Raw genomic sequence first — 23,491 nt, forward strand, 5'->3', positions numbered from 1 at the left:
CTGAGTGATAAATGTTAGCTTTTTATGCCTGAAAATAAAACATAGTGACAATGCAACCACAATGTATACTAACTTTTGGCCATCCAGCCCCTGTTCCAGCCCCTGCCCAGCTCCCTTCTGCAACTTCCGTCTTTTATTCGTCGCCATTTTGGATCGAGAGTTGGCTCACTAGAAATAGGTAACGGTAGCTAGCAGCCTGGCCTGACCACAAGTGCAATAATTACTCAGAGCACATGTAGTGGTCCTGCCTTTCATCAGTGTGGGGGTTTCCATGAGCTGTGCACCGCTCTGCCCTGCCTTTCATTCCTCCAGCTAGCCACCAGCTACAGTAGAGCAGATGTCAGAGCTAGCTAGCTAGCCTTGTTAGCTAGCTGTGGAGCTGAGCATCAGCACCGGCTCTGAGGAGAGCGAACATCACCATCAGTCTGAACGTCCCGACCAGCCGGGCAGCGTCTTTGTTAGCAATTCATGAAGTGAGGAAACCGGTGCAGACTTAGTCCCCAGACGTACCACAGGTGAGTGAGACGCATCCAGTGGAAAACGAAGAATACGTAACCATAACCGGCTGTTCGGCGCGAACCGTGGTGCTAGCGAAGTGATGTTATGTGATCATGCAGACATGAGCGTGCAACACAGCTAATTTGGCTAATACACTGACGCTAGCCTACAAAGCTAACAACATGTGCTGTGAAACTCCAGTTAACGTTACGTGGCTAGTATACACACACACACACATGTGTGACAGACATAGTGCAGCAGGACAGTCCTCGGGTCTGCTCCGTTTCACTGTGCCTGATCAAACCAGCAATAAAGGAAGCTAACTTGAAGCATGCTCACTGGAATAGTGCTGGGCCCCTCGAGAAAACTGAAGTCTTGAGCATGGATAAAGTAACCCTGTCAAAAGTAAATCCGTTGACAGTGATTTATTGACTCGAGACATGCGTTGAAAGGGCGTGTCGCCTGTTTGTGAAGTCAGTTTTTTTCAAGTTGGTAATTATTGATTGAGATTTAGTGTGACGTTTGAAAACATACTTAATAGTCTGATGACTGTGATTTGGCTTAAAATTAGCCTGGACGTTACCTAAAACTAATAAGCAGTTTATTTTTGCAGTTTGCCAGGAGAGATGTATCAACTTCCAGTGAATAACCTGACAAGAATTAGGAGAGCTAGGAAACAAGTGAAAAAAGCACTTGGAGACATTGGGCTGGAGTACTGCAAGGAGGCAGCAGAGGTGAGTTTATTTTTGTTGCATGACAGTAGAAGCTCTAAATTAAAATGAAAAACATTGCTTATTATGTAGCTTCCAGAATATTTTAATTCATGTTTCAAAAGATAAATGTAGGTGTGTATTTAAGTCTTAAATGTCTATTTAGAAAATGTTTTACCTCAAATGTAAAAGCAATTAAGGCCAACTGAAATATATGCTGACTCTGAGGAAGCACAATTTATTCAAAATCAGTGTGGCTAACATTACAAAGTATGCTGTCAACATGCCTGATCTTATTTAAACTACCTATTGTATATTATAACAATACGTGATAATATGCTTTTATCTTTCCACAGGAGTTCAAAGAGTTCTGTCCTGATGAGCAATTTGTAAAGGCTAGTCTTTGCCTTGATATCTGTGCATGGGATCCATCTTACTCCAAAACGCAGGTGAATCTTACTTTTTTTGTCCAAGACCTTTTGAAATGCTTACGCAAAAATCACCGTATTTTTCTTAATTGCCATTGTTTTTTTCCCCCCCTAATGTCTTTTAGGAATACAGATCAAAGCCATTTTGCTGCACAGAGTGCTCCTTTTCTTCCAAATACTACTCAGGCTACAAGAATCACTTCCGCAATGTACACAGGAAAATCTTTGAGAGTAAAATTCTGCTCAACTGTCCATACTGCACGTTCACTGCAAGCAAGAGAATTTTGGAGACGCATGTTAAAATATTCCACATACCCAGTTCAGCACGGCAGAATTATGGAAACTCACAGGGAGCTACACTGGGAAAGAAGGACAAAACATTTCTTGATAGGGTCAAACAGGGAGATGGTGTCGAGAAACCAATGTACTTTTGCAAAAAATGCACATTCCGGGACAGTCTCTACAATGTTGTGAGAAGGCACATCTACAGGGAACATTTTCGTCATATTGTCTCCCCATATTTTGCTATGGTTCCTGAATCATCCGTCAAAAACGGGGCTAGTCCTGTCAATGGCAACAACATCCTCTGCAAGCGCTGCCAGTTTTCCACTCGCAGCTATGAGGCTCTAGTACAGCATGTTGTAGAGTACCACGAGCGAATTGGTGCTCAAGTGACCACCATGATTGGACATGCTAACATTATTGTCTCCAGGGCTCAATCCTTGCCAGTCGCTTCTCAGAAGGCCCCTCTGATCATAAGGGGCCAAACACATAGAACTGACCCAACAGCTCAACCAGTTATTGGCTATTTAAAGCCATCGGCCCCTGTTAAGAATCAGTCCTCCATCAAAGCCAGTCAGATGCGTGCAACAGTTCCTAGCAAAATCTCAGTGTCTGAAAGTAATGCTGCCGGTGTAAACACGGCACAGACACAGAAGTGGAAGATATGTACAGTTTGCAATGAGCTTTTCCCTGAAAACCTCTACAATGCTCATTTTGAGAGTGCACACAAGGCAAAGAGAGTGTGGGCACTGGCCAAGTACATCATGAAAATCCACAACTTCACCAGCAAGTGTTTGCTTTGCAACCGCTATCTGCCCAGCGACACGCTGCTTAACCACATGCTAATCCACGGTCTCACCTGTCCACAGTGCCACTCTGCTTTCCACAATGTTGAAAAAATCATTGAGCATGTTGCTCAGGCTCATCCTGAGGACTTTGTTGGACCCCCTGGTGCATCACCTTTAACCTTTGACCTCACCCTTAAACAAGATAAGTCCTGTAACGTACAGCTTGTTGTGCTCACTTTTAACATGAAAGAATCTATAAATGGTAAAGATCAATCTGCCCTCGCTAAGAATAGTGTTCCACCTCAGGTCAAACTCACTGCTCCCAGAATCATTGAAAAGAAAAGTGACCCATTTGCTAGGAGTTTTTCCGCACTGCCGCACAAGAGTGAGGTCGGTAAGACTCTGTGTCCGCTGTGTTTCACTATCCTCAAAGGTCCCATCTCGGATGCTTTGGCCATGCATCTGAGGGAGCGACACCAAGTTCTCCAAACAATGCATCCTGTTGAAAAAAAGATGACATACAAGTGCATTCATTGCCTGGGAGTGTACACCAGTAACATGGTGGCCTCTACAATCACGCTGCATCTTGTGCAGTGCAGGGCCGTTGGTAGGAACCAGGCAGGCCAAGGCTTCAAGTCGGCCTTGACTCTGAACTCATCGGGGGCTGGCTTCCTCAAGAGACAGCCACCGACGCAGGCCATGTCCAACCCCAAGAAGATGAAACTGAGCAAGGAGTCAAAGATTTCTTCCACAACCGTTGGGAATCACTCCGAATCTGATGGCCTCGCTCTGGATCCTAGAAGCTATGAGCACAAGACGTACGAGGCCAGGAAAAATTTCCTGACGTCCTACTTCAACCGACGACCATACCTCTCTCCTCAAGAAGAGGAGAAGCTGTCCGCGAGTCTGTGGCTCTGGAAATCTGACATTGCTAGTCACTTTGCAAACAAGCGAAGGATGTGCGAGAGACAATGCGAGACCAAGAAGCTGTCTGTGCTGCTCGGCTTTGACATGTTCGCTCTAAATAAAGTTAAGCATGACTTGATCTTTGTGGAGAGCAAGCTTGGTGGCACCTCCACAGGGAGATCTGGAGGCCTCAAGTCTGGCACACCAAGCACAGACCAAAACAAGCAGTGCGAGACACTAAACTGTACCTTAAAACTCAGTACATGCGCAGAGACCATTTCCATTGACTCAGACAGTGAACCAGAAATGGAGGATAGACCGACTGAGAATGGAAATGTTGAAACAGACAAAGACGAGAATGTAAAATCTGAGGAAGCAGCAAACCTGACAGAAGAGACAGAACCTTTGAACACGGACGATACCTCAACAGAGAAGGAGAGCTCTTTGCAAGATGGGAAAGCAAATGCTTGGATGACTTTCTGTTAGTGTCCCTGCTTAGCAGTGTGCCTGCTTAGCTGGAGTTGTATAAATCAAGACAAAGAAAAAGAAAAAAAACAGGTCTACGGTTACAATTCACAATTGTTCGGTCAAATGGCATGGGTGACTAAAACGCTTCAATTCTAGATGTTGACCTTGTTACCAGTGCTGGAAGGAAGGAAGAAAAATATACATTATAGTGCATAAATATGGCATATGTAAGTGACACTGTATATATTTTAGCCTTCTTTGTTAGTTTCTTCATACAATCTATTATTCACTTGTAATTGTCACAAGATTTTTGAAATCATTATGCCAACTTCCCCACTTCCATATGTTTTTGTTTTTTTCTCTGACAAAGAACTGTATCATATTGTCATTTCACACTTAGAACGTGTAGGATATGCTAACCGCTTATGTACATGGTTAAGTAAATATGTTTGTTAAATAAAACCTTTTAATTTTTTTTCCTACTCCCGTTACTCAATCTGAAGATCATTTGTGCCAGGTGTTTTTAAAACTCATTTTAAAAACATTAAGTAAAGAACATAGTGGAGCATTAAAAGTTAAATAGAGCAGCATAAACAGGTCATAAGAAGTTTTTCATGTAGTCATTGATGCCTTATCTCAAAAGGAAAGTAATGGAAACCAAGCTTAAATCCTGCTTTTTATTTGGATAACTGTATGGGGTGTGGTCAAGACATAAAAAGTTTTGCAAATACATGCTTTAGAAAAAGAACATTTGTTACTAAATTTACCATTCAGTACATTAAGCATTCAAGTGATACTTCAAAAAAAAAGTTTAGATGCTAAAATAAGCTTTCATTAACAAGTAAAAACATTGCAAATGTTTTACAAGGTTGGGAATACATTAAATTAATTTTAAACTAAAATAAAATAGATCCAGCTTTCTGAATGCAAAGATTCCATACTGTTTTAGTACTAAACTCAAACTACGACGCAGGTTTGGAGTCCCTCCATGTACATTTGAAATCTATCTAGAATATACGTACATGCTTTTCCAGTGAGTAAGCTTTCGTTTCAAGGGCCCCTTAACTTCCGGCCCGTCGCAGCGTTGATTGGTGCAGCGGCAGGAGGAGGCGGGACTTAAGCTTGTACAGTAGCGGAATTGGCCAACCGCCAGCGTGCATCAGAGTCCAGGCCACAGAGTCTGCAGCTGCAAAAATGTCCATATTGTGTCTGCATTCACAACTACAGCTTTTAGTAACTCCATAGCTGCACTCTGAAAGGGAAAACATCATATTAGCAGTTGTAAGTATAACTGTCAACGATGATAACCTCATATACGTCCCATGGTTGTAGCTTGTAGTCGGCTTGGATGCGTTTTCCTATGGCCTGTTTATAAACAGCTAGTTAGCACATAAAGCTAAAACTGGTAGTACTACGTGACTTGTAGGCAGAGCTGTCAGCGGGGGCAGGTTGGCATCTAACATTAGACGCACTTCATATACATTGTAATCATTTAATGCTAATCGATTTCGCAATAGTGAGCTTGTAAGGCTGCTATTTAGCTAATGTGTGTTAGCTCGCGATTATTTTTAAATGTTTACAGCAGTATTAGATAGTAGGTTGTATTTTTCTTGCCATTACAGTTATCCATCAGTTTTCAGTTATGTCTAAACTCTTGTAGTAAAATATATCAGCAGAATGCCGAAACGAGCAGTGAACATTTTATACAGTATCATTGTGTGCTCATAGAGTGGATATATTACAAATCAATCTGCAATTAAACTGCATTGCCCATCAATGATAATGTGACAGACTTGATGTTTTTGTGATGGATGACACAACTCCAGCAAGTTTTCAGAGTTTCCTAAAAGATGTTCATGTACATCAATTAATTGAATCCAATGGATGCTAAAACACATGCAAATGTTTGCTTACAGATATTAATCAAAGCTTTTTCTCATTCCCGTATGCTTCCAGGCTGCTATTGCTAGCTGCAACATAAGGAGAAGAAGCTCTAATGTGACAGCTGACAGACTGAGAGGAATGGCAGGAGAAAACATGGGGTCATATTAGACCGGCTGTGTGTTGGAGGTTCACTTTGTGGAAATAATGTCGAACATTAACAGAGAGCTGGTGGAGTTCTTTATAAGCTACAAGCTGTCTCAGAAGAACTACCCAACCTCTCTGCTGAGGCCAGAGGATGCTGGAGGAAGGACGGAGGGAAACAAGGCCAACTCAGCTTCCAGTAACGGCCTGCTGGTCAACAGCAGAAATGGGGGCGGCCAGCCGGGGATGTCATCGCCCCCGTGTGGTGACATAGAGGCTGTAAAGGCAGCTCTCCGGGACTCAGCCGATGAGTTTGAACTGCTCTTCACACAAGCGTTCAGTGACCTTTCCTCGCAGGTAGACATCACTCCTGACACAGCCTACCACAGCTTTAAGAGCGTGATGGACGAGGTGTTCAAAGATGGAGTCAACTGGGGGCGTGTAGTGGGCCTGTTTGCCTTTGGCGGTGTGCTGTGTTTGGAATGCATAGAGAAGGATATGAGCGAGCTGGTTTCCCGCATCGCAGACTGGATGACCTTGTACCTTGATGAGCACATCAGTGCATGGATCCAGAGCCAGGGAGGATGGGTGAGTCGACCTGGGATGAACTTAACATGCAGCTTCATTTAAGGCACTGTTACTGTGTCAATTTGAAAGACAAACCTTTATGACTGTACTGATTCCCACTGCCTCAGGGCCTTAAGGTGGCTCTGAAAGGTTGTAGCTTGATTTTCATGGGGGACAGCAGCTGCAGTCAGCATGGAGTCACAGCAGTTGCAAATTACTTTCAAGGCTACTCAGAGTAATGGCCTCAAACTACTCCTGCTGCATTGTGCACTTTTCTGCTGTTGATCCGTTTACTCATGCTTGAGTTATATTATTGATTAAATCATTTTTCACAGCTTTTAAAAGGCACTGAAGTGTTGATATTAACAATTACAAAAGATTTGTGTTTTTTTGTTAGAGATCTCGTTTTGTTCCACTGAAACCATAATTTGTAGTTTTCATTTCAACAATTAATTTTTTGTGAACATTTTTAGTTTCTCATTGTCTATATAGCAGTAACAATACCTTAGATTACAAACCAAAAATGGTAGGTGAAAAATAAAAAATAATTAAAATACATATGTGCATACTGTATATACAAACAGAAATAGATATGCATAAACTGTAAATACAGTCATACCTTAAAGTAAATAAAAATCAATTGACCAAGATGCACTGAAGACAAACATGCATGTGTGCTAAATGTTTAGCTGACATATTGCAGGTTTGTAGGTAACCACTTTCATATTTGAAAAAAATAAAGATTTCATTTAATGTGGATGGGTAGAAACTTAAATTTTTTCCAATAACAATATATCCATTTTTGATTCCAGGACTGTTTTGCTGAGATTTTTGGGCGAGACAGCGCTGCAGAGGCGAGCGGATCTCAGGAGTCTCTGAGAAGATGGCTGCTAGTCGGAGTGGCGCTGCTAATGGGAGTGCTAGTCAGTATGGTCATTGCCAAGAAACAGTGAAGAAGCTGCGTCCTGCTCACCACGGCACACCCTGTGTAATGCTACGCCAACAAAAGTAAAACTAAATAGTTGATGTTTACAAAAAGCCCAGTCTGCTTGTGCACTGACAGAATGTGGATTGGCTAAAGCAGTTTGTGAGCGCATCCATAAATATGTAGCTTGGTGAGCTGTTACACTTCTCAGCCCGCTTTATCCTCTGTCTTTTTTTTTTTTAACACTCAGCAGATTTTGATATGTTAAAGGGTGTTATTCTCCTGACTGGAAGTGCTATAAATGAACCTGATAAGCTAAGAGACAGTCGAACAGATTCAGCTGGTTTGATGAGACTGCAAATTTTTTTGTTGCTTTGTGCGTTATCCAAGGACCAATTTTTATTACTTACAAACTGACAGACAGAATATATGTTATACTTCCTTTTCACTGTGTAATGCTCAGCTCCTTTTGTTGGCTGTACTGGAGTTTTAGGCATGCTTCAAAAAATAAATATATTTATGTTTTTCTTGTGTCTTCATTCTGGTTTTTTTATAGACTCTTAAGTGTCAAAATACACATACATCTACAGTGTTTGATCAAGCTCAACTCTGAGTCCAAAAAACTGTAAATGCCCAAAAATGATCCCCCATAGGACTCCCTTAGCTCTGTAATATGTTCCTGTTAAAATGTCTTATTTATTACATAAAGTAACGCACTAGCCTGGTTCCAGACCTCTGAATCTCTGCTTGCATCTTAAATTTAGTCTGCGATTAAATTTTTTAGAATGAAGTGCAACAAAATGGCAACTCAATTTTATCATCAGGCTAAAATAATACTTTTTCTTTTCTCCTGGATCAATTCATATTCAGCATAGATGAAAAGATTAATGTCTGCAAACTGACTCCAAACCAGAAATTTATAATGTCTAATTTTTGAACATGTAATGTGACAAGCCCATATACAATGTTTACCAATATGCTGATTTACCCATCAGTGAATACATTGAATAAATATCAAGTATAGCACAACATCTATATCAAAATAACCCAAATATTAACATGAAAGGATACATCAAAATGTAGTACATGATTGGAATGCATTTAACTTGTCTTCAACCAGATAAACTCAACTCATATTCTTACTTTTAACAAACATGTATGTCGAGACATTACAATAAGCTATTCCCAAAATATGTCCAAATTTACAGACTCTCAGTTTACAGGAAAGATTTTATTTCATATTCTTGATTCAATTATCTTGGTGTCATATAGAGCCTTTCTCCATTCATATTCATCATAATATGCACCAGCTATTTACATGACAATATGAGCTATACACGAATAAATGTGTGTTATCTCTTTACTGCAGTGTGTAGAGTTTTACATCCTGTCAGTTGGAGAAAAACTGGAGCTGCAGTGATGCCTTCTTACCTCTAGGGGGTGCACGTGTACCACTTCGTTTCAGAGGAAGTGTGCTGTACATCAGGCTGTGGTACTTGCATTAAGTTTTAATTTATTACTGGCTGTAGATATAACTGTGAAGTGCTGATATGTGTTCTATTAGTCCAAAATGCACCTGTCTTCTCCTTCAGGAAAGCTGTTGTTGGAATTTCCACACAATCAAGATATACATTTGACAGAAGATTGTTATAATCTCTATTTCATAGAGTCTCCCATAGTGTCAAAGATTAAACAACTCATTATAAAAAAAAACTTCCCTCCCTGTCATCATAACAGTTTCCACTACAACTAAGGACTTTGTACAACTCTGCAGGATAAAACAGGCTGAATGGGAAAAGAGACAAACACTGAGGGAGCAGAAGAGAGAGAATGCCACCAACGGATGGCCTTTTGAGTGAACTTGAGCAGGCCTGTGGTTGCTAATCTATCCCCATCATTTGTTGCCATTTCCCTCAGAGCAGAGCTGGCGGCCAAAAACTGCAGATAAACAGCAGACGGAAACAGTAAATTTAATGCCTTTTTTTTTTGTACTTTATTACTTGTCTTGTGATTGTTTTACTAATTCGGATAATGTTTGAGGAGGGTAACAATGTTGTTTTCTCTGCTTTAATGTGATTTAGGGTAAATGTTGACTCAAATAGAAAACCCCTGGTTTCACCCTGTTACTTAACAGGGCAATAATACATTTAGTTCCCACCATCAAGGTCCTGGGGGAATCAGGGGAGTTCATAATAGTAACGGTTGACGGCTAATGAAATTAAGCCGCATCAAGAAGAAGATATCACCTGTTTTAATAGTTTTGTTCTACTCAGGTGTTTGATAAGTAACTTAGCAAAATGCTAATAATCAAAATGTGCCGCAAAGTTGGTTTATCACCAAAACACTGATAGGAGTGACTGTGTGTGTGTGTGTGTGTGTGTGTGTGTGTGTGTGTGTGTGTGTGTGTGTGTGTGTGTGTGTGTGTGTGTGTGTGTGTGTGTGTGTGTGTGTGTGTGTGTGTGTGTGTTATGTTGTGTCATGAGTGCGTGGCATGCCCAGATGGCCTCAGGGCCGTGCATAAATGAAAGTCTTATTTCTCCTAGATGTCTGCAGTGAAGCGCGTACAAATCGGCTGTGAAAACACACTCAGCGAAGTGTGAGATCATTTTTTTTGTCTCAAGGGAAGCGTTCTTTTTGTCCCCACAGATTATGAAACCTGACTGTGTGCATTTCACCTAAGTATGACACATTGATTTTGAAATGATGGAACAACAAAGAGTTCGTGGTAATGTTTTCTTTTTAGGTTTGTCTTCCTTCAAACTTAAAACAATAAAGTATTTTGGTTTTTTTAAATTAATCTACCCACAGCAGTCCTTCTTGTGCCTTCAAATGACACCAATGATTTATCTGAACTCTCTCTGGTGTCATAATATGTAAAGAGTACACGGTGCCCCTCACTGACTAACTGACAGGGAGTGTTAGAGTGGCGGTGCCAGCAGCAGGTGGATGGTTTTGGGGTCTGTGGCCTCAGTGATAACCTATCAGTCATCTCCCAGTCCTGAGTGAGCAACCCCAGCCCTGCAGCGCTGCATGGAGAGATAGACTGCACATATATACCACCGGCACATGAAATCCAATGCCATTACTTAGGAAATGGCATTAAGGGGAATATTACAACATACTGAACACGTCTCTTTCTTCCTTTTCAGTTGTCTTTACAGCAAAATCCTGTCAAAGAGCATCCACTGCATACGTAGTCCAATCTAATCAGTTACTAAGACAAGGTCCCAGTTTGAGTTTCAGTATGCAACTGTTATCTCTGGTTCATTGAGAGGGATTACCTGGACATAAACAATCACAGTAGAAAAGGACATGTCTGCTCTATACAACTAAAGTACTACTGACATCTATATAGAAACTGCGTTATAACGTAAGACATATTCTGAGAAAGTCCGTTTTTAGTATTGTACTCATTAACAGTGGTGGGAATTACTTCAGTTGGGTACTTCCATTTTACTGCTACTTTGCTACATTTTTACCATATATATATTTAATTATTAACTCGACACTATACATTTTTTTCTTTCAAACAAAACATTATCAGCTCATAGAAAATCTACATTGTTGCAGATTAAACCTCCCAGCTGTATATCAAGTTTCATCTCCAACTTTTAAATATCTTCACATGTTTAAGCATCAGTGATAATCAACCTTTAATGTGATGTCAACCTTTTTATGTGAGATGCTTTGAGTCATCACCTTTATCTTTGGCCTCTTTAGGAACACATCAACTGCAGCTGTGATGTCATGAAATATATCTTAACTCATTATTACTAAAAAAGGTCTCTGTAGCCTCTGATCTTTTTCAAGCATGAGAGTGGTAATCTTACACATGAAAAACAAACAATGATGAGTTGTAAAAAGAATACAAAAATGACCTTGTGTTTGAACCTGAAGCCCAGTTGCTCATCAACTGGCTTTGCTTGTCTAAATATAAAACTCAGACCAGGCGTAAGCGTTGCACTTTAGTTAAATGTTTGACACTTCTGCAGAATGGATCATTTGCATAGTCGTGGTGTACAATGACACTGTCAAAGCTGAGCGCTGCCTGTACAAAGACACCATTGTACCTGAGCAGGGGAGCACAATAACCGCACACAGGAGGCTTTACTGCGGTCAGCTCACTGAACTGAACCGATGAACTGGGAGTTCCAATGATATCAAATACAAAAGCCGTCATAACTCCATCAGACATTTTTATTATTTCCTCTTTAGATTTTTTGATATAGTGATATTTTGCAAATACAAAACAGACTGTAACAAAACCAAAGTACAATTTCACATCATGATTAATAGAGAGGAGACTTTGTGTTTCTATTCACAATTCCCTCATCAGTGTGTTCACATGTGCAGCAACCTCAGTAGAGTGATTTTATCTGACTTCAAACATAACCTACTTGATCAGATAATATCTACTAAAATACAGTGAAAATAAACAGAAAACTTCAGTCATCCAATGTAGAAAGGCATATGTACAAATTCACACAAATAACTGGCAAGCAAGCGTGCTGCTGATTCCTAAATGTACACTGGGGCCTTTTTCACACCAGCGTGGGCATCATGCCAGTGTTGAGGTGGTGTGTGTATTGGAAGGAGGCGGAGGGATGCAGGGGTGTTGGCGATTGGATGAGGTGCGGCTGGTGGCTGTAGGTGAGGAGGGACCCGGGGCCGAGGGAGAAGGGCCCGCAGTTGTCGTCCATGGAGGGTTGCTGAGTCATATCCGAGTACGGCTCAAACATGGCGGCCTTCTTGCTCTTCTTGTTCTTGTTGGACACTTTTCTGTTGCGCGTTTGAATGCTGTCCTTCTTCATGGCGAGGGGCCGGTTGACCTGGGAACAAGAATTAAATCAGAGTTTCTATTTATAAGCAGACTTAAGTTGTGTATTTGTTTAAAATAATATAAATAGGAGTTTTAAATGACTGACTCACATTATGCAGTTTGAAGTAGAGTCCGCAGGCGTTACACACAGGCTCTCCGTTGGCGTTGCGCCTCCACAGTGTTGTTGTGCTGGTGTGACAGTTGGCGCAGAGTGTGCCTGCCCGCTTGCTGACAATCTGAAACAAAGAAAATTAAAAAAATCTTAGTTTTTAAACTGCTTCGGCAATTATTCAGTATTCGTTGAATATTTTGCAACATTGTGTCCGTCCAGTAAGGTTTGTTGGTGTACATCTCAGTGGGTCATACCAGTCTCTTCTTGGGCCGGATCAGCGGTCTGTTTTGGCCGTTCATCTTGTGGTACAGTCCACAGGCGTTACACAGGTAGTGGCCTGTACCGTCCCGACGCCACAGAGGGGTAGCTGTGGCTCCACAGTTAACACACTCTCTGGCCTCTGTTCAAATGCAAAAGTTATTACTGTTTTATGTAGTACATAAAGGCTTTATCACAAAATTATGCATGTACATTAAAGAGACAGATCCTTCTTGAAATTAATCAGGCAATAATTGTAAACAGATTCTGTCTTCGTGTACAAAGGTCCCCGATTGACTAATACAGTAAAGAGGGATATGCCCAGTTGTCATGCCTCTGTTCAAATGAACATTTTTATGAGCACTTTAAGGACTTCTTGCCCATGTTTAAAGGTTGGGTTTGAAAGACTGAAAGCAAATGGATCATGGCAACTGGACAACTCCATCATCTGAGGAAAGTCATGTAATATGATTGAAACCACTAAATGGACCTCCTGGTGAGATTGTTTTTTCAAACCTAACCCTAACCCTAACCCTTGAAAATTAAGTTTCAATCTTAAACGTCTTTATTTTTAGATTATAAACTGATCTGAAATCAGAGGAAACGCCAAATCTTCTCACCTGGAGTGGATATCCTCATCTTATTGCGGACTTTAGGGGAGTATGATGGGTTGATCCATGCTCCGGGACTGGAGTAGAGCGCAGCAGAGTTGTACTCCTGTTGACCTGTCATGTACGAGCTGTAGGGGCTCAGCAGGTGTGGGTGGGAGTGTGACGACGGAGCGTACACACTCCCAGCAGCCGGAGTCAGATTCAGGAAACTGCTGCTGGCCCCCAACCCCCATCGGGCTCAGGCGCTCTGCCTTCAGGGCCTCCTGAAGCCGGGGGCTCTCCCTGCCATCTCTGCTCGGAGACAAGTACCCTTCTCTGGAGGTGGTGAAGGAGGGGGTGATGCAGGAGGTGTAGAGGGAGGTCGGGGTGTGCGAGTGCAGCGGGGTCTTGGTGAGGGGGCCGCTGCTCCAGGTGGAGGCCGAGTGGTTGTAGGCCGAGCTCAGGGAGTGGCTGCCCGGCCCGTCTAGCAGCTGGAGGTTGCTGAGGAGGCTGGGTGAGGTGAACACCTGTCGAACTTTGGAAAGCGGGACAGAAGAGATGGAAGTCAGATCATGATTTGGAGGGTGGAGGAGAAGATTTGATGGGGGACACATGGGTGGGAGCACTGACCCGAGCTGTGTCTGTAGGTGGGTGGCGCTCGGCTGTGGCTTGGGTTGGAGAAGAAGGAGGGCAGGCTGGTGTAGTCGGTGTCCTGGCCTGAGAAGAAGGCCTCCCCCTCTTCTCCTGGAGGCAGAAGGCCGGGCTCAGAGGAGAAACCGGCCAGAGGATCTGAGCTCAGCAGAGCCGGAGATACCCAGTGAGACTGCTCTGACGAATCCTCCATGCTGACAGATCACACCACAACCTGCAGCACCACCATAGTATAGGCGTGTGAGAAATCTACAGCACTTTGAGACTACTGCAAAACGCAACCTGTCAGGATTATCTTTCAAAAGCTGAAATCTGATTTTCTAGTTTTTGCCACGATAACTGTGTCTGATTTACTGTTTTGATTTAGGATACATTATCACCACACTCTTCACTTCAAATCAACCAATCTAACTTGAAGTTATCAGGGACGCGATCTCTCGACAGCAGGCTTCTTCAAACTTCCTTTTCTAGGATCCTCATTTGACTGTGAAGCTGAAAGTACAAACTAAAAATATCTTGGTCTATAAATGTAGTGATGCAGCCAGTGACCAAACGGTTGCTCAGTGGCCTTTCTACAGTAGGTGTGCCAGTTAGAAGAATGCAAAAGACATGCCCTCAGGGACGTCCTATACAGGGTGGACAAACATCACAACACTAAAACCACAAAAAAAAGTTGTTTTCTAAGGGAAATTATTCGGAGCAACCCCTGTCACACTGCTTAAAAGACTATGTGACATTTTCACACCAGACTTCTCAATTTGTGAGGGATGCTCTTGTGGGTTAATTAGTCCGTGCTGGTGAATAACTCATGATACAATTTTAAGTCCTTGAGAGGAAACAACCATTTTTAAAGAAAAAGAGACTGCTTGTAAAACCGATGAAACTGAAAAAATATAATAAAAGCACAGAATGTCATAGTAATATTATGAGGGCTGCAAAAACAGCCAAAGCCACTCTTGCTCCATATCTTTAGAGGAAAGAGAAGAGGAAAGAGAAGAGGCTGATAGTGTCTGATAAAGTCTGAGAATATCTAATAGACAGCATTATTATAATGCTAAATTTATCCAGCTCCACTGATACAACACAAAACTATTCTCATCTGATTCATAGAAATCTGTTAGACTAGATGTGAGAAATGTAAGAAAACGGAAGAGTGAGACAGCATGTTTGTGGAGGGACCATCAAACTTGTAGATTGTACTGAGAAATACAGTGATGAACAATAATATAATTCTATCATCACATTGGATTTATTCATTTTAATGTAAACCAGCGTTTCCCATATAACCATGGCTTATTAACTTGACGTTTAATTATCGTCCTAATTGAAAAGATCAATGGTTATTTATTTAAACGTATATGCCATAAATAGGATGAAATATTAAATTGTATATAAATTAATTTAATCCCAAGTGATCTAAAAGCATGATCATCATGATGATGATTGGTCAAAATTTATTTTATCACTAAGTTACACAGACCCATGGTGATAAATTGAAGAAAGAACCTCTAATAAAAATCGATAAATATTAATAATAATGATAGTATGAACAAAAAAGCAAGAAGTTAGAAAACATTTGTCTCCGTCACCCCAAAGCAAAGTCCTCACATCTCTACAAGTCACACCAAGCAATAAATGGCCTGAGGTGAAACCTCACCAGTGAAAGTTTCAAATGCATAACTGTGCTTTCATAAGACGGATATTCTTTACTCAATCAATATATATTATATTATATTCTGGTGTCTACTTAAAAAATAAGGACCAAGAGGAGACAAAGAGCCGAGGGGTCACCTACCTGAATGGATGTGACAGATGAGCTCGGTGAGAGGAGGACTCAGGGGATTAATGTATGGAGCCAGGTGGACTGTCTATGTCACTATAAAACTGCTGGCTACAAGACTAACTTCTCGTACAAGCAGCAAAGTTCAGGGCTAAGAGGGAGGGGTTGGGGACAACTTTTTGAAAGACACACCTCTTTTGTACACAGAGAAGAAAAAAAATATGAGGGCAGATATTACATATTTTAAACTCTAAAAGTAAAATCAATTGTAACTGTGTAATTCATCTTAAAAATGTTTTTTCCCTTTTCAACTGCTTTTGATATGAAGGGTTAAGGTGACTGCTTTAAATATTGCTTCCTCTGCTCTTTCTTTATGGCTGTGTGTGCTGGTAGTCTACTGATAACATGTTTGTATCTGATGATTTATACACTGAAAAGCATATATGGCCATTATCAAACAATTAGGTGTAGCTGATAGATAGAAATATTAGAGTGTATACTGTACTTATATTTCTAAGATTTCATGTTTGCACAGATATGCACACATCAGTGTAAAACAGAGGACATCATACAGCTACTCTATGCGGAGCAGTGAGCGTGCAGGGTGAGTGCTTTTTGTCTGTTGATGAAATGTGCATACAGCCCCTGATAAGAACGGGCCCACATGGAAAAGTGTCGACCGACATTTGAACAAAGAAAATATAAAATGCAAAGACTCAATTTCTTTGTGGTCTGGCAAAAGCTTAGAGTGGAACACAGTAATGCAAATCAGGAGAGGAGCTGCAATCATGGGGGAGAGATATGGTCTGGACATGGCCTGGCTGCGCACAAGCCTGACGCTGTCCCGGTCATTTGGTAGTCAAAGCAGCTCCCCAACTTTCCTCTCTCTTTGTTCATTTACAGTTTTCAGGGAAATCAGGGGAGAAAATACAGTTGGGAAATATTGAGTTCTTTATTAATTTCTAACACTAGGCCATTTTCCACCAATTAAGGAACCTGCAGCGGTTAAATTGAAATTATATCCTCATGACGTTGTGAGGAGCTGATGAACTGCATCAGTTAGGTCAGATGCAAATCAATATGGGTAACTGTGGCACAAAATTGTAATGAGCCACCTATTTCCCGAAACTTTTCCCCCTGTCTGCAGTTGCTTGGCATGGAAGTCTCCTGCTGCGCTAACAGAAACAAACCTCAGAATATAGTAAAGATCAGAAAGGGTTCAAAACAACTGCACAGAATATTTGACCAGACAGGTTTCAGAAAATACAGAGAGGTACAGAAATATCCTCTTCATCTGGGCATCTGGAGGATTTAGAAAAGTGATACATGTTTTAGAGGTAATCAGGTGTGAAAGTAGTCCACTAATGATCTCTGACAACATCAGCTTAGGTTGTGAAATGTAGGTTGCTTGTGACAAATCCATGTGTGCTCTCATATAATCATAACATTTTTGAGGGCATATGGTTATCATGGTGCATCGTTTGCAGTATTTGGAAAGAATTATGTAATTTTGTTTAGTTTTAAGACATGTCAAATAGCATAATTGACGAATTAATGATTTTTCTAATTAAATCAAAAGTATTCCTATTTTTTTAAATTGTGGGTACAGCCCTGTTCTTCACCTCCTTTGTGAGCAATTTATTATTATTCTATTTAATTTGAATTCCCTTTAAAGAGGGCATAGACCACTGAAAGTTTAAATGTAACAGGGGAAAATTTATTTTATCAACTCTGAGTGATGTATTTACCGCATTATTGAAAGGAGGCTGCTGTAGTGCAGTTCTTTAAAATGATATTTTAGACATTTTGCCTATAGATAGACCTAAATGTTTATGTATCAGGCTGGTTTATGGATGTAAGCTTGTGGTTGACCCTGCTGCCTCAGCAAGAAGGCCCTGTGTTCAAGTATGCAGGTAGGGGGAATTGAAAACTCTAAGTTGCCTTAGGTGTGAACCATGCCCTTCCTCTCACCCAGTGCATGCATGAACAGGATACTGAAAACATATGGAAAGATGATTGCTGATGCTAATTTATTGTGTTATCTTCTCAACTTTATCCCCCTTTTTTCGCTTGCTTTCATGCACTTGTCTCTCTGCCCAAGACAATAACATACAAACAGAGTGAACTTGAAAGAGCACACCAGTCTGTGTGAATGAGAGTGACATTACATGAGAGAAAGAGTGAAATGAGGTCCCTGAGGCAGCGTGGACAGCTGGGCAGGGATGTGGCTGCTGCCGCCGTGTGAGCGGGCTGCTCTGCTCTGATAAGAGGTTATCAAGATGAAAGGAGGAGGCCAGGAATTACAGGCCCGCGCCGCTCTCTGTCATACAGCAGCACGGACACACACACACACACACACACACACACACACACACACACACACACACACACACACACACACACAACACACGCAAACACACACACAGAGGACATTGCAGCATGTTTGTGGTCGTGTCATGTTACTCATAAACCTGCATATCCACCATAGCATATCCACATGCATAGCACACACACACACACACACACACACACACACACACACAACATGCCCGCTCTTGTTGACGGTATCTCGACAGAAGCAGTTTGAACTGACACCGGAGCATCTTGTTGGACAGTTTGTAGGTTGTAGCTGGTTGACGGATGGTGTTGTGTGTCACTGGTGGACTTTGGGGAACGCTTTCTAATTCCCAAGAACCAGGCTTCTGTGTAGGCGGTGGTCTTATCTCTGCCACGCAGAGCTGCAGAGACATACCCAGGAGAGCTCTCTCTCTCTTTCACACACACACACACACACACACACACACACACACACACACACACACACACACACACACACACACACACACACACACACACACACACACACACACACACACACACTGTTCTCTCCCTCTTTAGTTTTACCCCCTTTACCTCACCAGTTACTCACATTTTTAGTCATCTAAAAACAAATTCATGTGTTTTTTCCTTCACGTGATGTTTCATGCATCGGGCAGTGTGTTGTGAGTGTGTGTCTCCTGCTATGACTAATAAAATGATATGGCTGAGTGGCCAAAGCTTGGCCCTCTAGTGCCACTCACTGAGATGTCACAGCTTTTTATATTGCTGATTTTGTGTAATCTCAGTGTTCTGCTGCACATCTGACGGTCTACAGGACACCATATGCACAAGCATGTAACCATTACCTCAATGTATGTAACTGCAAGTACCTTCCTCTCTTTTTTTACTGTTATTTTAGTAATTTGTTTTTCTTGTTAAACTTGAGTGTTTTGTTTTCATTTTCCATACTTTTCTCACCCACCTACATGTTCTGTTATGTCTAATCTAAATATTTCTTTATTTCCATGTCAATAGTAATCTAACTTTACTTCATGGCATTATTTTAGCATCCTAACATCATGTTTTATTCCCTTTTATTTAACATTAAGTAATTTTTAGGTCGTTAAAGTCATGTAATTTCACATTGTTTGACAGTTTCATATACTTTATACTACTGTATTAGGTTGGTTTTATATTTCTATAGGATTTATTGGGTGGTATATGTAATTGTTAAACATATACAATTTTCATATATAGTCTAAAGTTGTATTATGATATTTGTGTGCTGTAATAATAAAGATTTTAAAGAAAGTTAAAAGTATTTTATTAAATTCAGATAATTGAAACGTCTAATTAATTACATATTTAGAGGAAAAGCTGAAAAAAATCATAATGCAAAATGTGAGTAAATATGAGTATTTGAACTTGTTCCCTTCTTCTATGGTGGCTTTTCTGTATTTTTACTTCAAATCTTGTGTATTTCTAAGCATTAAAAAAAAAAAGCTACCCATTAAGTTGAAAAAGCAGATGAAAAACAATTTTATTCTTTTTAACACGTTGTGCTATAGATGACACCACCTCCACGGCTCCAAAAGAAAGCAAATCCTGTAAGAAAGCCAAATCACCTGAGGCCTATACTGCCCCCTCGTGGCGTATTAACAAATTATCAAATATAATCTACAGTAGATTACAGTAATTGATTTTTATTAAAATCGACTGCTTTACAGTGATGTTAAATGTATAGACCAGATGCTGCCCATTTTTCTTCAGAATCAAGTAGGTCTATTTTATAAATGCACACTAGAATATTTTATATAACTGCCTCTCTGAAAAGTATTAAGTTAATATATTTGTTGTGGTTTTATTTATTTAATATACATTGCAAAACATAGTCAAACAGACCCAAAAGATGAGAGCAGAAAAAAAAATCGATATTTATGTTTTTGCATTATGGGAGTATAATGTTTTGTTTCCAGCCTATTTCAACTTGTATTCCCGTTGTGGCTTTGGGTTTTGACTCAGGACAGGACAGAGTTCAGCGATGTGCCAACCAGACAAAGCAGCTGCTTTATGGTGCCTTCGAGTGCTGTATGAAATACTGAAACTGAACTGACATGTCATGAACAGTGGCTAAATTCCGAGGGGGACTTGAAGGCAGCAGCAGCTGAAGCTCCGTTGGAAGCAAACCTGAAAAGTCGTGACCATGAACGACAGAACAAGTCCGGTTTCACTGAAAATAATCCTCATAGGAAGCTCCGGGTAACGTCGACATGCTTCTTTTTCCAAATCTCATATCCCCTGTTGTAAAGTTTAGATTTTCTGCTCCTGTGACAGTAGTTTCACTTTCATTTACCCCGCAATTAAATGTAAAACGGAGGAGCAAAGCCTAATAGATTTCTTCAAAACTTATTATATACCAGTGGGGATAGATACAAAAGTGAATAACTATATGCCTATATGTCTCTGGATTAGGGAGAGATTTTGAGTGTGTTATACCTTTACTTAATGAGCGTGTGTTTACACAGGGTGGGGAAATCCTCCTTCATGAACAGATACGTGAATCACCGCTTCACCAACATGTACCGGTCCACGATAGGGACCGACTTCCTCCCCAAAACGGTCCACATAGATGGGGACACGGTCAACATGCAGGTAGCTCATTCTGTCCACCTGTCCAGCCACAGTGAAACACAATCCCACTTCCACGCAGGAACATTAATAGCCTGTTTATATTATTAAGATGAGTGATAATCTTCCCCTCAGATATGGGACACAGCGGGCACGGAGAGGTTCCAGTCTCTGGGTACACCTCTGTACAGAGGAGCCCACTGCTGCATGCTGGTGTTTGATGTCACATCCACGACTAGTTTCTCTGCCCTGGAGGAGTGGAGGAGGGAGTTCCTGATCCAGGGCGAGCCTCAGGACCCAGAACACTTCCCCTTCATTGTGCTGGGCAACAAGACTGACCTGAGCAACCGGGAGGTCAGTTAATGGGTTTAAAGTATTAAAGAGATGTGAAATAGTGAAAAGAAACAAGGTGACAACAGGTGTATATTGAAAGTTGATATGAGAAATAGTATAGAAAAAACAAAAAACAGGCATTTTCCTGACTGATTAATTGAGGTATAGTTGGCAAGATTGATCAATAATGAAAGTAATGTTGCAGACCAAGTCATGGCCAATGTATTTTTAAGGTAATCATCATTTAGAAAATAATAAATTCTAAATAACTCAAGGGTTGCTCAGCCACAGTCGCCTTTTCTTCTTATAACAGTTCCATTACAAACAAAGTACGAAGCACATTTCACTAACTGTGAGCTGTTCCATAACAGTGTAACATTTGGCTTTTAGAATGTATTTGAAAACGTACATGGGGGGGATTCATTACTTTCAACTGCTGGATATCACATTACATCTTTGTTATAAATATTTGTGACTTCATATTTTTGTTCCATTTTATGTTCTGTCACAACAGCTCTTTTTGATGTTTGCACAATGACTCTGTCTCTGCAGGTGTCTGGCAGGAAGGCCCGGCAGTGGTGTGAGGAAATAGGAGCAGAATACTTTGAAGGAAGCGCTAAAGAGGACATGGATGTGGAAAAGCCGTTCCTGAGAGCCGCCCGGAGCGGCTTACAACAGGTGATTTTTTTTTTTAAAAGTCTTTGTGGCGAAAAAGAAGAAAGATGCAGCATCTCTTTTTATGTTTAACATGTTTATTTTTTGATGATAAAAGATACATTACTCCCTACAGTACAAAAAACACACATTGGAAAATACAGGACATTTCCAGATAACCTGCAAACAGCCGAGAGAAACTCGCAACACCTGTGAGTGCTGAGAGCAGCACTCGTCCCAGTGTGGGAGGGAAAGTTCAGAGAGACCTCGGCACTGCTGATGATGACCTATCTAACGAGGGTGCAAAAATAGTGACCCAGCAAAGGTACTGTGGAAGGAAAGGACACAATTGTATACCACATGGAGAGAGGAACAAACTCATTAAATGTTTTTTTCTTTTTTTTGAGAACCTTCAGCTTATGGTCTAACTTAAGGCATCACTACTAAAATACACTGCTTTTGCATGCATGTCTAGTTTTGTTCAACAGACACACTGACACACACAAAAATGATGAATGCATATGAAGAGAACGTTCATTTCTAGTAAGAAATCGGGAGAAACCACAAACGGAAACCAAGGCGCCAGCCGGAGAAAAAGGCAGCGGGCGAAAACCTTGGCTCTGATCTTCCTGGCCGTTACCATCACAACTGAATCCGTCCTTACAAAGTAGATATACACTCATGTCCGGTCAGAAAAACTTCCTCCCTGTACAACTTCTCATAATGAAACTAGCAGTGATTCGGACTCCTACAGTGAATCAGCTTGACAGAAGCAAATTAGAATCATCAGGGAGACTATATATATTTATATATATATATATATCTGTTTCTTTTATAAGTAAAGACACAAAAGGCAATCAAGAGATGACGGACATGTAAAAACAGTTTGTTACAGGTAATTATATAAAAGGCCAAGATGTATTTTTTTTTGTTTGTTTTATTCTTGCTCTATGAACGAACTAATTTACAAGTGAGTACACTCCGGCTATGTAAGCTTTCTCCCCAAGACATCCCCATTCAAAGACATATGGGTTAGCACATCACAGTAAGCTTGCACACCATCTGTAGTCTGAAATACAGAGCCGTGGAAGGAAAAAAAAAAATTAAAATTTATTAAATGGATTCACATACATCAAATAGGATAGGGGAAAATATGTTGACTAATATAATTTGCCATTCTAAAAAAAATTAAAGAAAGGGTGAGACGCCACATTCATGAGCATAAAAAGCGTAGGACAACTGATTAGGATATTTGGGGGGAAAAGGTACGAAAAAGATCTGATGTTTTCCTCGTACCCCGTGAAATTTCCATGTTTGGCAAACAAAGCAACACAAGCATTGAGTAGTAAACAAAGTAAAAACTCTCCTCTCCCTGGGTCCACTTCAAAGTTCCCTTCAGTCCTATAACCTCTGTGGGTTCTACTTGGAACAAATACAAAAGTCTTTCTCTCTTTCATTACCATCTGTTAACAAGAACATACAACCAACTGAATGAAGATTTTTAAAAATAGAGTGGCAACCTCAACACAGCCACGATCTTCCCACGAACACAAACTATGGGGATGAACAACAGTTAAAAAAAGTGATGTTTTTAAAAATGCACACGACATACACATACACACAGGAGAAGAAAAAAAAAAAAAAAGCTTAAAAAATACAAAAATAAACTACACAAAAGATCTTCTGCATCATTGCTTGCTAATTTTTTGGGAAGATTTTGAAGATTTTTGTGTGTGTGTGTGTGTGTGTG

The 23,491-nt window shown here is 40.7% G+C and overlaps 4 protein-coding genes across 4 annotated transcripts; 3 read left to right on the plus strand and 1 right to left on the minus strand.

Moving 5' to 3' along the window:
• Nucleotides 1-104: 104 nt before the first annotated feature.
• On the plus strand, nt 105-4,549 carry adnpa (activity-dependent neuroprotector homeobox a). Its single transcript, XM_054616780.1, has 4 exons — nt 105-515; nt 1,112-1,232; nt 1,565-1,657; nt 1,762-4,549. Exons 2-4 carry the CDS (start codon nt 1,125-1,127, stop codon nt 4,096-4,098), a joined length of 2,538 nt encoding a protein of 845 aa, XP_054472755.1. The 5' UTR covers nt 105-515; nt 1,112-1,124; the 3' UTR covers nt 4,099-4,549.
• Nucleotides 4,550-5,225: 676 nt separating this feature from the next.
• LOC129105950 (bcl-2-like protein 1) lies at nt 5,226-8,104 on the plus strand. Its single transcript, XM_054617228.1, has 3 exons — nt 5,226-5,361; nt 6,037-6,693; nt 7,485-8,104. The coding sequence occupies exons 2-3, from the start codon at nt 6,169-6,171 to the stop codon at nt 7,623-7,625; spliced, it is 666 nt and encodes a 221-aa protein (XP_054473203.1). The 5' UTR covers nt 5,226-5,361; nt 6,037-6,168; the 3' UTR covers nt 7,626-8,104.
• A 3,607-nt stretch (nt 8,105-11,711) lies between these two features.
• Nucleotides 11,712-15,913, minus strand: gata1a (GATA binding protein 1a). Its single transcript, XM_054617859.1, is given in 7 exon segments — nt 11,712-12,426; nt 12,527-12,652; nt 12,783-12,928; nt 13,407-13,620; nt 13,622-13,911; nt 14,007-14,241; nt 15,823-15,913. Coding segments are annotated over 6 exon segments (1,278 nt in total). The 5' UTR covers nt 14,221-14,241; nt 15,823-15,913; the 3' UTR covers nt 11,712-12,138.
• A 4,306-nt stretch (nt 15,914-20,219) lies between these two features.
• Nucleotides 20,220-23,411, plus strand: si:dkey-13a21.4 (uncharacterized protein LOC494576 homolog). The gene is made up of 5 exons (XM_054617863.1): nt 20,220-20,385; nt 20,652-20,778; nt 20,890-21,108; nt 21,640-21,765; nt 21,878-23,411. The coding sequence occupies exons 1-5, from the start codon at nt 20,330-20,332 to the stop codon at nt 21,962-21,964; spliced, it is 615 nt and encodes a 204-aa protein (XP_054473838.1). The 5' UTR covers nt 20,220-20,329; the 3' UTR covers nt 21,965-23,411.
• The last annotated feature ends 80 nt before the right edge of the window (nt 23,412-23,491 follow it).

Source organism: Anoplopoma fimbria, chromosome 17, assembly GCF_027596085.1.
Source record: "Anoplopoma fimbria isolate UVic2021 breed Golden Eagle Sablefish chromosome 17, Afim_UVic_2022, whole genome shotgun sequence".
Classification (NCBI taxonomy): Eukaryota; Metazoa; Chordata; class Actinopteri; order Perciformes; family Anoplopomatidae; genus Anoplopoma; species Anoplopoma fimbria.